General features: G+C 40.6%; 1 protein-coding gene across 3 annotated transcripts in view; it reads left to right on the top strand.

Moving 5' to 3' along the window:
• The window catches only part of DERA (deoxyribose-phosphate aldolase), a 57,060-nt gene that overhangs the window by 23,302 nt on the left and 20,463 nt on the right, over positions 1-13,295 (top strand). For all 3 annotated transcript variants that reach the window (XM_030454595.1, XM_030454588.1, XM_030454580.1), the window contains one exon: positions 2,611-2,739. In XM_030454595.1, coding sequence (XP_030310455.1) covers positions 2,611-2,739 — 129 coding nt within the window. The remainder of the gene's footprint in view (positions 1-2,610; positions 2,740-13,295) is intronic.

Raw genomic sequence — 13,295 nt, 5'->3', positions numbered from 1 at the left:
CAACAATAGGAAGGATGCTGTAGCTGTGATGCTAACTCCAGAGAACAACAGCTATGGAAAAAATGATTTCTTTTTATGGACTCCAACCTAAATGTGCATTTTGTTGATTTTATTTTGACATTTTTGGTGGCTTATCTTAAAGGTAGAGAAAACTCGAGCCTTTTCTTCTTGTTGCTGAAACCACAAGAACATGAAAGCTACTTTCTCTGGCTTTCCAAAAGCTTCAGGAAAGAGCCTCTCCACAAAAAGAGACTGCATTTGGATCTAACATGAGCACTGTTATCAAATGCACATGAAAATATCACAGATTCTTTGTATTTCCTTTTTGAGTTTTGATTTGATGTAGGTTTCTGGAGTATCATCAATTGATCAATAAAACATGTTAGACTGCATGCTAGTACTGATTAATTCACACCTTTGGTACACAGTAAGAAACAAGGTGAAGCCTGGTGTTTATAAAGGGACTTGCTAAGTGTACTAGGCACTTGTCAACTACTTTCTTCTAGTATGTCTCAGAGGACCACCCACCCCAGTGATCCCAGACGTGGCTGTCTGGTGTGCCAGTATCATCAATGGAATGTGGCAGCATCACAGGTGGAGAAGAGGTCCAGCTGTGCAGCAGCTGGCAAACCCTGTAGCTTGTTTCCAGGTCTTGCTTAAGGACTGAGGGGAAAAGAAAGCTAATATTGCTGAAAAAAATTATTTTTTGTAGTCATGTCCTGGACATTTTAACAAGAAAGATTTGTGAAAAGCCTTGTTAAAAAGATTTGTTATTTTAGCCTTCCGTAAAAGAACTTTTTCACTATTTATTTTAAGATTGAGTCTGATTTTTTAAAAGGATCCTTCCTTCTTGCAGAGGATTCTGCTTGCTTATTTTGTGTTTTTTAATTAAAATTCCAGAAATGCTAAATGTACTCTGTAAGAGCCTTTTCTCTCAATATTGGGGGAGACTTAAATGTCCCCAAGTGGTGGACTTCTAATGGCTATGTTTTGATAATTTCTGTCTCTTTTAGTCTCCCTATGTTTAAACTTTTGTGGGAACACTACTGATTTTTACCAAGAAGGCTGGGAGGGTTTCCTGTACTCCCCTATTACATTACCTGACCAGGTTCCTTTCTAACATTTATGTCCAGATTTATTCCAGTCCATATCCAGTCTGTGATAATAAAATAAAATTAAAAAAAAACCTGTCAGAAAGTTAAGCATGCCTCTGGCCATGACACTCAGTAAATCAAAAGGCAGGAGTTTGTGAGGGGGTGGTCTGCTCTGGATATCTATGAGCAGCCAAATCCTGGCCTGGCCTTCTTGTCCTTGCTTCTCCCTGGCTGCATTCAGTGGGCAGCTGGAGTAGGAGTTTACTGAGAAGTGGTGAGCAGGTGGGATGTGTGCTGGTCTGACTGCTTGGAAATGAAAGCTAAGGGGAGCTGTAGGTCAGAAGACAGAATGACACACTCCAAAGGTGGTGGAGCTCTCTGGGGAGAGGGAGGGACAACGCCAGGACAAAGTTTGCTTTATGTTTTCCAAGTGGTGTGAAGATATAGGAGTAATGGCCTGCTTTGTCCCCAGTCTAAGAGGCTTTATTCAAGTCAGTCCTGCTAGCAGTGTCCAAGCAGTGCTTGTGTTGATGACAGTGGCTCAGGACAAACCTCCTTCCTGAACTCCAGCTGCTTCCTCAGCAAGCATGGCCATCAGAAGGAATGGTCCAGTTCCGCCCTTGGTTCTGCAACTCCACAGCATGCTAGACAGATGTTCTGCTGGCCCTCTTGCTTCCTTCGCCTTTGCCAGGGCCCTTTGATGTCATGGTACAGGTGGTACCATGGTAATCTTGTGAGTCATGCAAATACTTGAGGTGGTTGAGGTAAACACAGGTCCATGTGTATTTGCTGGTTCTTGTGGTGTGATCCCAGGCCTTGGTCTCTTCTCACCAGGAAAGTTAGCAGATCACATTGTTTTTTTTCAGGAAATACTTGTTCTCAAGAACAGTAAAGTAGGATTCAGATGGCTAAACATAGATATCAAGCTCCATAAGACTTCCCAAGATGGTCCCGTGGTGCTAGGGGGGACCATAGGAAACCAAAGGAAGATGTGGAGCCTCCAGAAGTGGCAGCTGGAAGCCAAGGGCGATATGTCATGGTATCTCAGTTGGTACTAACGTTTGTAATTAGACAACTTTGGTTTCATTTAGGCTGAGCCCTTTGGTAAATGTAACTGGAGGCGACAGAGAGGGTGATGACAGGATGTGAACAGGAAAGCCTAATTGTCCCTGAGTACTAATTCAATGCCCTACCGTATTTATTGCTGAAAAAGCTGTTTTAAAGTAAATCTTGACTATCATAGCATTTTTGACTCCTAATGTATTCCTGAGTGTTTGGCATACTGTGCACATTCTTAGTTTTGAGAGAGCCGACTTTTAACAGCTATTAAGTCTGAAACTGTGTGGCATTGTTAATTACTTCCAGCCATGTAATTTTATTGAACTTAGAAAACTTAAGTTCTTGAGTGCTATGACTAATTATAAGATTGGAAATTAATCCAGAAGTGGAAATTACAGCCATACCTGAAAATGTCTCTCAGGAAACTTTGATCATTCTCACATGCTTTTATCCACAGGTCTCTACGAGGAGATCCGTCAGTGCCGTGAGGCCTGCGGAGAAGCTCATATGAAAACAATCTTGTCAACAGGTGAACTGGGGTCCCTTGCTAATGTCTACAAAGCCAGTATGATAGCTATGATGGCAGGTAAATATACATGGTTTCCTTTTTTAAGCTAAGAATGTCTTTGCTATACTATTTATGAAACTCAAAAAATTCCAGTTGTGAAACTTCGGTTTTGCCAATAGTAGAAAAAAAACTACTGTGCAGCAATTACTGAAGTTGCAGGTGTAGTAATGAAGTGTCACTTGTTTTGTACAACTGGCAGAACCTGCATGAAATCTTAAATAACCCTTAAAACTACTATACAACAAAATTTGTAGGAACAAGTAATATTTGTTGTCAAATGCCTGATCCTTGGTCTGTTTAATAAGGACGCTCACAACTGATGCACATATTATCCAGGCAATCGTGATAAGCTACAGATACAGTGTAAGTAGAGGGCTTGTAATCTTATTTTAAATACAGGGGGGAATTTACCTGTGAAGATTCATGCTGACAGCTCTCATTTCTGGTTTGCACTTCTGACCACCTCTATAAGATTGCAGTTTGGGAAACCAGCTGCGCTGGGAATGCAGTGAGGGGAAGAAACACCCCACGTTCCAACAGGCACTGGAATGGGCTGGGCTGTAGCTGGTCTTAACTGGCACTCTCAAAAATAGTGGCACTCACTACTGGCAATTAATTGACCCTTCAAAAGGTGCCATTACATCTGACCTGATGTTTAGGACTCTTAACTCTCTGATATCCTGAACCTTTCAGCTAAGAAACATCCTCCCATGAGCATGATAGAGTTTTAGGGAATACATAGAGTTTGTAAGTATTACTTGTTTTGCACTGCTGTCACCAGTGCAGAGCAAATGTAGCAAAGCATCCATCAAAGTCTGATTTACAGCAGTGTATTCTCTCTGCATCTTTGGCTCTGCACTGGTAAAATTTTCCCCTAGTTCAAGCAGGGTTTTAGGGCTGTGTTTTAATTCTGTCTTTCAGATGCTAAGCCAATAATTGGCTGATAAAGCTATTTTCTTTGAACTCTGTTCTAAACACCTGCTTCTTCCACCCTGCTTGAAAGAAGGCATTTCCAGTATATCAGTAGAAATAAGTTTAAAGATACACTAACAGCCACTTGGATTAGTCTGTCTTCTAAACTTCCCACATTTTCTGTGATTTTTATTTTTTTTTTAAATATCGTAAGCTGTTCAGACCTGGAATTACTTCCTATTTTAGAATATGAAAAAATTATCCTAGCTCCTTATCAGTATTTAAATAAATATTGAACTTGCTGCTGACCTCACTGTCACCTTACACAACTCTATGTTTATCTACTCATCTCATTGTCTCCTCACACAACACTGTGCTTATCTACTTCAAATGGAATGGGAAGCATTTCAGGCTTTTTACATGCAGAGCTACAATGTCAATTAATACCATTAGATACAGAGGAAAAGCATTATGCCAGTACATATTGCTTTTAATTAAAAGAGGTGTAAGAAATACACATTTCCAGTCATTTAAACAGATGTACTAATCATTATGATCACTTTTAGTACCATGGAGTATTGAAAAATTCTGGTTATAAAGTGCTGTAAGAACATTTTCAGATTTTTTTGCTGGTGTAGTTTTTTGTAAATACAGCAGATGGCTCTATTGTTAATGATTTTCCTCGCATAGTTATTCATTTTACAAGATACTTAATGACCTGAATATATGCAGTAGTTTCCTTAGTTCAGTATCTTGCTTTTTCTTTGTGTTTATGTGAAAAAATAAGAATTTGTGTCCTGTGTGCATGAGTTGAGGGCTTTTTTTTCAGACTGACTTGTCAGAACTGCTGAGAACCTCAGATTCCAGTTGAATTTTGTTCTACTGGTATATTGGTAGCATTTGGGGGGAAAAAAGTTTTTTGACACAGTAGTTTGAAATTCTGTCTTTAGAAGGAAGGAGGGAGGGAAGGAAGGGAAGGAAGGGAAGGAAGGAAGGGAAGGAAGGAAGGAAGGAAGGAAGGAAGGAAGGAAGGAAGGAAGGAAGGAAGGAAGGAAGGAAGGAAGGAAGGAAGGAAGGAAGGAAGGAAGGAAGGAAGGAAGGAAGGAAGGAAGGAAGGAAGGAAGGAAGGAAGGAAGGAAGGAAGGAAGGAAGGAAGGAAGGAAGGAAGGAAGGAAGGAAGGAAGGAAGGAAGGAAAGGAAGGAAGGAAGGAAGGAAGGAAGGAAGGAAGGAAGGAAGGAAGTCTCTTCTGGATATGGCAGGATGGCAGGCTCTGGCAATTTTTATCGTAAGATAAAAAAGCTACAGCTCTCATAAACTTGATGCTAGTAATTAGTTTTATAAGGGGAAATTAGTTACACAGTATAGTGGATTCTTTTTCTGCTTCTGGCCAATTGCTCCTGTCCTTTGCACCGAATTTTGCTGCTCCTTCAGCTGTGCATTTAGATGTGCTCATCATACTGCATTGCAAGTTGAGTTTTCAAAGTAATACAGTTTAAAATTACCCCAGAAAAGAGTTCACTGTGTGGTTTTTGTGACTGATTAGCAATATAATTTTTTCAAATGGTCACAGTGTTAATAATCTCTCTCGCTGTCTTGCCTTGCATTTAATTGTATCAGTGCAGCTGAGGACATGGTATGCTGTCCTGAAACTTGTTCTGTCAGACTGAGGAGGCTGAGAGAGTAACACAACACTGGTTTATCAATAGCTCTGTGGTTTAAAAGCTTGCCTGTGCTGTCTGGGACTTGGTCTCTCAAACCCTCGTCTTCCCACACAGAGGTCAATTTTACAGTGTATTTGCCATTAAAGTTCAGACTCCCACCTGACAAAGTTGCTCTGGTTTTCACAAAGCAAATATTCAAATAGGGAGTACAGCCTAGATGGCTCCTCTCTCAAGTAACTGCAAAATCTGTATACATCTTCCTTGTGCTGGCTTGAGGAATCATTGCTGTATGCTGGGAACCACGATGTGTTGCATTGGGTCTGATTCAGCTGGCAGGTGGGGGGCTCAGCCACTGAATTTTAGGCCAGCTGCACAAATTGCTGACTTGAAATGGGAGGGTTAAAAGGTCAAAAAATGTTCACCTCTGCATTGCCTGGGATTTTAAAAGCACACTAAGGCCATGCTAAGGATGGGGTGCTGTACCTGTGCACAGGTTGCATAGGCTGCAGCTGTACGTTGAATTGCAAGGGACCGCTGAAGATCACCTAGACTAACACCCCTGCTAGAGCAGAATCACTTAGAATAGATAACACAGGAACAACTCCAGATGGGTTTTGAATGCCTCCAGAAACAGAGACTCCACAACCTCTCTGGGCAGCTTGTTCCAGTACTCTGGAACCCCCACAGTAAAGACGTTTTTCCTTATGGTTAGGTTGAACCTCCAGTGTTCCAGTTTGTGACCACTGCCCCTTGTCCTCTCACTAGACACCACTGCGAGGAGTCTAGTCCCATCCTCCTGACATCTGCCCTCTAGATACTTTGGGTGGAAGCCATCCACTGCACACCAGTGAGTGAGGCTGAGCCCCAGTGAGATCTCCCAGTCCTAGCAGTGCAGTTGTAGGAATGATGCTTTGCACAACATAGAATCATAGAATCATTTTGTATGGAAAGACCTTTGAGATCATCGAGTGCAGTCATTGACCTAGCAATGTCAACATGCCTATATACAAGATGTTAATGCTTACACCTGGAAGAACTTGGGAAAAGGTGTTGCTTCACAGTGAAGTATGAGAATAATTTGCCTCTATTTGAAGCTGTGGGCTCTTGGCTCCTCCTGGGTCTGAAATCATGTATGTCCAAAGTACCATGACTACTTCTTCCTTCTCTAGCACAGACCATAAGGAGAAAGACATCGGAACTGAGAGCAGGCACCCTGCTCTCTTAAATTGTTTTAACCATAACTTTATAGACATGATTGACGTGCATTAAGTTATTCCAGAATATTTAAGAACCTATTTCTGAGGGAAAGAGGCTGACAGCTCTCTAAGGACAGTGACTCACCTGGCAAGAATAATCTTTGCAGTGCTAAGGAGGACATAATGTCAGGTAGGATTGCACATCAGTGGCTCTGTGTCACTAACAAAAGAGCACATTGTTTTCAGAAAGCTGACTGAGAGAAAAAAAATATGGCAGCATTGAATCAGGGAATTTTTGGTCATTGGTTTGTTATGTCCACTGCTGATGTCTGTTATGGTCATACATATGGTCATACATACATACATATGATGTATGTTATTGGTCTGTTATGTCCACTGTTGATGGTGGTTTGCGTTCATGGACTTCTCAAGGGAATCCAACTGCATCTTTGTCTCTGCCAGACATTTGGCAGACCAAATTAATTAGTGGTTTTCACCTCCTAGTGTATATTTGAGTGAGTCGCATCCATTTCTACAGAAGACACTCAAATTAGTGTCTTTGTAGCCTCTTGGAATAAAGGGTCCTAAGGTATACAAATGGGAATGCCTGACTTCTCCATATCAGTGGTAACTACTATTCTATGTTTCTTCATCATGATCTCTTAAAAAAAAAAACAAAACCACAACAACACACAAACAAATCTTGTACACAATTTTCTTATGAGAGGTAGGCCATTTAAAAACTTTTATTTTTTGACCTAAATATCAGAAACTGCCAAGAAAGCCAGACAAGGAAGGGAAAGATATTTAACTTGCAGTGGGAAAAGAATGCTTCAGTAAAATTGTAGATGACTTAATTGCATATTTGAGTCATATATAAGATTTTTATTTTGGAAAATCACATTTTTAAAATATTAACTTCTTAAAAAGTCTTTACTGTTCTGTGCAGCAAGTCATATTAATTAAGATACACAGACTAGGGAGGGGGTGGAGAAAGTGATTAAGTAAATGTACTTCAATTTAAAAGTGAAAACTTCAGCTGTGTTCAGCTGAGAAAGTGGTCTTGATAGTACAGCTCCTTTTATATCACTCTTTGGGAAGCTAAGGGAAACACCACAGTGATGTGAAAGATACTTTTGCCCATTACATATATCTAAATAAGTACCTGTGGAAAGATGAGGAAGGAATGATGTATGTTCTTCTGCAGCTCTACTAAATGTGTGAGTTTAAAGTGCTTTTTTCATAGATCATTAAACAGTCAAATTTTAAGTTTAGATCGTGACTAATGTAAAAAAAGTTTTTAGAAAGAGAATTAGTTACTATTAAAACCCCCTAACTTCTAAGGTCTCTAGCACAAAAAAAACCTGCAAAAAGTAGTGAAAGATAGCTGAGACAATAAAGTGTACGATGTTGATAGTCCAGACAATTACACACCTTAAATGTGTGAGCTGTTTTTTTAGATGCTTTGATATTGTTCCTTCCAAAGTGAACAGAAATAGCCAAGCAGTGAAGAAAAGCTGCATCTTGTTGGTTTCAGGAGAGTCTCCTATCAATCCTTCCAGGCTTCATTCTGCTTTACAGGAGTGGTTCCAGTTAATACACAGTTACCATTTTCACAGCAAACTGTACCAAAATTTAAAGGCTCAAATATGCTGGCCTTGTGCTCTATCCAGAAAGAGACTGGCTGAGGATGGTAGTATCCAATCTTTGTCCCCAAAAGTGGAGACCAATGCCACAAGCTTCCCCCTAAGAAAACTCAGAAAAGACATGACAGTACTTTTCTAGGAGGTTTCCTCAAAAATCCTCAAGGCCAGGATGTCCCCCTGGACAACAAAAAAGCCACAAAAGCCTAGTTCTCAATCTTACTGATTATAAGAGACAGTCAAAGAAACACGATTTGGAACATCTAAAAATAATGTCTACACAAACCTTTTACCTCATCTCTAAATAAGATTTTCATACTCTAGTTAATATTGCTGCAGATCCATTTTTAGTATGAGTAGTGGGAAGACAAATTCTAAGGTAGCTGTTTTGAGCTCTGTCTTGCAAAGATTTTTCTTTTTTGATCAGAGTTGTGTGGTGTGGCTGTTAATATATACTACTCTATGTGGACCACCATGATCCAAAACCTCTACCAAGCAAATATTTCATTAAAAAATTAAAGAAAAGAAAGGAAACCACACTAGGAAATTTGTCTGAAAAGCTAGGCATGCTTTGTGCAAACGCAACTAATGTAGGAAACAAGACTACTGAATAAGTGGTTGTACTTGGAACTTAGCACTTTATGTCTTCACAGCACATAGTGACACTAAAAGAATAAATCTCACAATTGCCCTGTGAACTATGAGACAAAGATAATGATGAGTCAAAAGTCAAGCTAGAATCAGTTGTGAGTTCCTGACTTTAAACACTATATATGCTCAAATCAAAAGCCTGGGGTCCCCTCAGTAGCATGTGAGTTGTATTATGTATTGATTTAATTACAACTTCAGCTGTAATTTGATAATAAGTCAGTCAGTTATTAGAGGCCAGAGTATTTCCAAAAGAAAGACAAACCAAGGGAGGAGGCTTGGTAAGACATACAAAACAAGAATTCAATTTGTGTTTCATTTGACGTGTCTGAAATAAAAACCAACTGTATTGAGCTTACAGTGACTCTGTGAAAAGGGTACACCTCACCCTGTTAAAGATCAGTCAGAAATTGGGGCACTATGTGACTGTCGTCTTCTAAAAGACCAAGTCAAAATTGTCTGCTCCTTTCTACAGATGTGAATTGTCTTTGAGTGCTTTCCAGGGTGCCAGATGATGCTGAAGTAGGGTCTGGAGGTCCAGTATGGGGCTGGGGACAAACTAGTAAGTCCTTACTCTTCTGAATTTGTGGGATGAGAACTTACTGCCTGACTGGTGACTAAGGCTACCTCACTCACAGTCTGATGACCAGTTCCTCTCTCCCTGCAACCAAACACGAGTCAGAGTGAGTCCAAAGGGTGAAGAGGACTGCTTGCTGTTCCAGCTTGGCTGAGCTGCATTGAGTAGATGGGGAAAATGGGTATTGAAATGCTGCTTATTCTTTCAACTGACTGCTTGTCTTCAGCAGTCAAACATAAAGCACAGTCCAGAAAGAGCTCTCTCACCTGTGTTGTCAAATGGTAAAGAATAATCCAAATTTTCTTTGACTGTGATCTTCTGGCAGTACAGTGTAATCTAGTGTGGCACGAGTGCATTTCTGAATTTCTGTCAGTTTACTGGGAGCACATAAAATGACGTTTATGTCGTCTCTCCTGTCTTCATGCATGCATACAATACTTCATTTGTCCAAAGATCTGTCCATTCCTTCAGAACTTTTAGGTAAATTGAAGGTTGCAGAGTTTGTACTATTAGAGCAGTTTGTATCATGCAAATGCAGTGTTGTATGTCATTTTAGGAAGATAGTTTGGTTACTAGCTTGAATATGTAGAAGTGGTTGCAGTTGGCTGCTCTAAGAGGCTCATCAGGACAGTAATTAATGCCACTGAATTATATTAGCAATTGATGACTTTCCTGTCTGTTTGCTGCAGCAGATGTCCTACAGGCTGCATAGTCTGCGCTTGGTCTGCATATTCAGAGCTCTAATTAACATCAATGAAAGTCTAGTGCAAGGAACAATCACAAAGCATCCTATGGAAAACCAAAATACAGAGCAGATTAGAGTGACCACAGTCTATCTCAATTTTTAAAATGATATTATGGACTAAAAAAATGTTTGAATTAGGAGTTAAATCGAAAGATGGATGGTCTTTAAATACAGCCTGTCTAAAAAGAGGTCTCTGCAGGAACAAGTGACTTCATTTATTCTGGTACAGGGTAAGGGGAAATAAAAAAGCCAGTAGTATAAAAATGCAGATAGCTGCATATTCAATAAGGCTGCTACGGTTAAATGATGTAATTACCTGCAAGCTTAGCAGTGGTACTGCAGCTAATCACTAGAAATAATGTAGGTGTGATAAATAAGCTTGGAGTTGCAAAGTTCTGACAGTGCCATTACAATACCCTCAGGTTTGAATTACTGATGGAGTCCATACAAAGAGTAGTAACACACCAGAAAATAAAAAACAACTGTTGGGCTTGAGTAAAGCAAGCCTTAAAAGAAAGCAAAAAAAGACTTAAAAATCTGTCTGGAACTCAATAATGTATGTATAGGGAATAAAAAGTGAATGAAAGCAATTGAGAAACACTATGGCAGGGTCTAATGAAGTCTTTTCAATACAGTCAAAAAAGCATCATAACCCTGTATGGGTAAGTAGACATAAGTAATATGTAAGAGAAACAAAGATGGGGAAAAAGAAAAGATGTTGTCTGTGAAGAGAAAACTGAGTTAGAAGGTTTAGAGTAAAAACTCATTTATTTGAAGTTTGTTAAGCTTGAAACCGAGATGTGCATGCACTTCTCTGTTTTGTTCTGCATTTATTTATGTGCTTATTGAACTGTGCAGTAACCTATATAGCCATATGTGAGGGGAGAGATAGTTATCTGGGGCCATTCATATTTGTCATACCAGAATGCCTCACTACTCAGTTTGCTAATTTTGCAAAAGGTCTTTTCTATTAATGGTAGTCCACTGTAATCAGAAAATGGCAAATACACTCTCTACTGAAGTCAAAGAAGGAATTCCAGTGTAAAACAGATTACATTTGTCACCTCTGTACCTTTTTGTTTGGTTTGCTATTATCCACCACACTTCTTGACTTTCTTTCTCCATTTATAAGTGGAAAAAGTGCAATTTTCTAAGCATTTCTGACCAGAAGAATATCAAGTTAAGTAGGGAAGCCATCAGGTGGGTTGGCTTGTTTGAGGCATCGGAATGGCTCCTAGCGTATCATCACCTCTCACAACTCTGTTAGCTTCTCTGTTTTTCCATATGTAAAATTAACATTGCCCATTTTATAGCACCTCTTTAAGGTGCTATTAGTACATTAAATATTATAGAATCATTAAAGTTAAGAAAGACCTCTAAAATGATGAAGTCCAACCATTGACCCAGGACCACTATGCCAACTAAAACATGTCCTGAAGTGCCATGTCCACAGTTTTTTTGAACACCTCCAGGAATGGTGACTTCACCACCTTCCTGGACAGCCTGCTCCAATAACTGGCCAATCTTTCAGCAAAGTTTTTTTTCTTAATATCCAGTCTGAACCTCCCCTTGTGCAAGTTGAGTCAATTTCCTCTCATCCTATCGCTGGTTACGTGAGAAGAGACCAACCCCCACCTCACTACCACCTCCTTTTGGTAGTTGTAGAGAGCAGTAAGGTATCTACTAAGCCTTCTCTTCTTCAGATTAAACAAAGCCTATTTCCTCAGCTTCTCCTCATAAGACTTGTTCTCTAGACTCTTCACCAGCTTGGATGCTCTTCTTTAGACATGCTCCAGCAGCTCAGTGTCCTTCTTCTAGTCAGAAGCTCAAAACTGAACATGAGTACTGTATATGTGGCCTCATGTGTGCCAAATGCAGTGGAATAACTACCTCTGTTCTCCTGCTGGCCACACTACTTCTGATGCAGGCCAACATGCTCTTGGCCTTCTTGGCTATCTGGGCACACAGCTGGTTCATGTTTAGAAATCTGTCAACAAGCACTCCCTGGTCCTTCTCCGCTGGGCAGTTTTCCAGCCACTCTTCCCCAGGCTTGTAGCATCGCATGGGGTTGTTGTGACTGAAATGCTGGACCCAGCATTTGGCCTTGTTAAACCTCATACAACTGACCTTGGCTCATCAATCCAGCCTGTCCACGTCTGTCTGCAGACTCTTCCTACTCTCAGGCAAATCAACACTTCTTCCCAATTAGTATCATCCACAAGTTTACTGAGGGTGCACTAAGTCCCCTCTTGATTGTTGATGAAGACACTAAACAAGACTGGTCCCAAAACTGAGCCCAGGACAACGATGTTTGTGTCTCACTGCCAACTGGATTCAAAGCCATTCACTGCAGCTGTTTGGGCTCTGCCATTCAGCCTTTTTTTTACCCATTCTACCTGTCTAAGCCATGAGCTGCCAGCTTCTCCAGGAGAATGCTGTGGGAGACAGTGTCAGAGGCTTTACTAAAGTCCAGAAAGACAACATCCACAGGTTTTGCCTCATCCACTAGGCAGGTTACCTGGTAGTAGAAAGATATCAAGTTGGACAAGCCAGACCTGCCTTTCATGAATCCATGGTGGCTGGGCCTGACTCCCTGGCTGTCTTGCACACGTGCTGTGTAAGCACACTCAAGATGAACCACTCCATAATTCTTCCCTGTTCTGAGGTCAGACTGGCAAGCCTGTGCTTCCCCAGTTCCTTCTTCTGGCCCTTCTTGTAGATGGGTGTCACATTGACAAGACATCAATTTTCTAGGGCCTTTCCTGCTAGCCAAAACTTCTGGAAAATGATATAAGGTATTATCAGAAATACATTCCCCTTATTAGAAGGCAGAAATTTTCCATAGCTGTGAAGGAGGATGGAGTACCCTTGATCAGGATTGAAATTGTGAAACAGAGCAAGAAGAAGTTGGAAAATGTTCTGGTGGGAGCTGCTGGCTCTGATTTACTCGTACAACAAACCCTGGGAGCAACAGTGGAGGTAGGAGCTGTCACAGCTCACAGTGGTACTCTAGGATGATGGTGTTATGCACTGCATGATTGTCTACACCTCCCTTCAGGTCACCTTTCAACCATTTTCATAGCACTTCACCCCAAATGTTCTTTAAAATTGAAGAGTTTTACCATGCCTTCCATTGGCATGTTTTGCTCTGCTTTTGTGTTCTCCCTGCTTTGAGCAAAATGGAATGAGCC

This window comes from Calypte anna, chromosome 1 (assembly GCF_003957555.1).
Source record: "Calypte anna isolate BGI_N300 chromosome 1, bCalAnn1_v1.p, whole genome shotgun sequence".
Taxonomy (NCBI): domain Eukaryota; kingdom Metazoa; phylum Chordata; class Aves; order Apodiformes; family Trochilidae; genus Calypte; species Calypte anna.
This window is presented reverse-complemented; position numbering and strand designations above follow the sequence as displayed.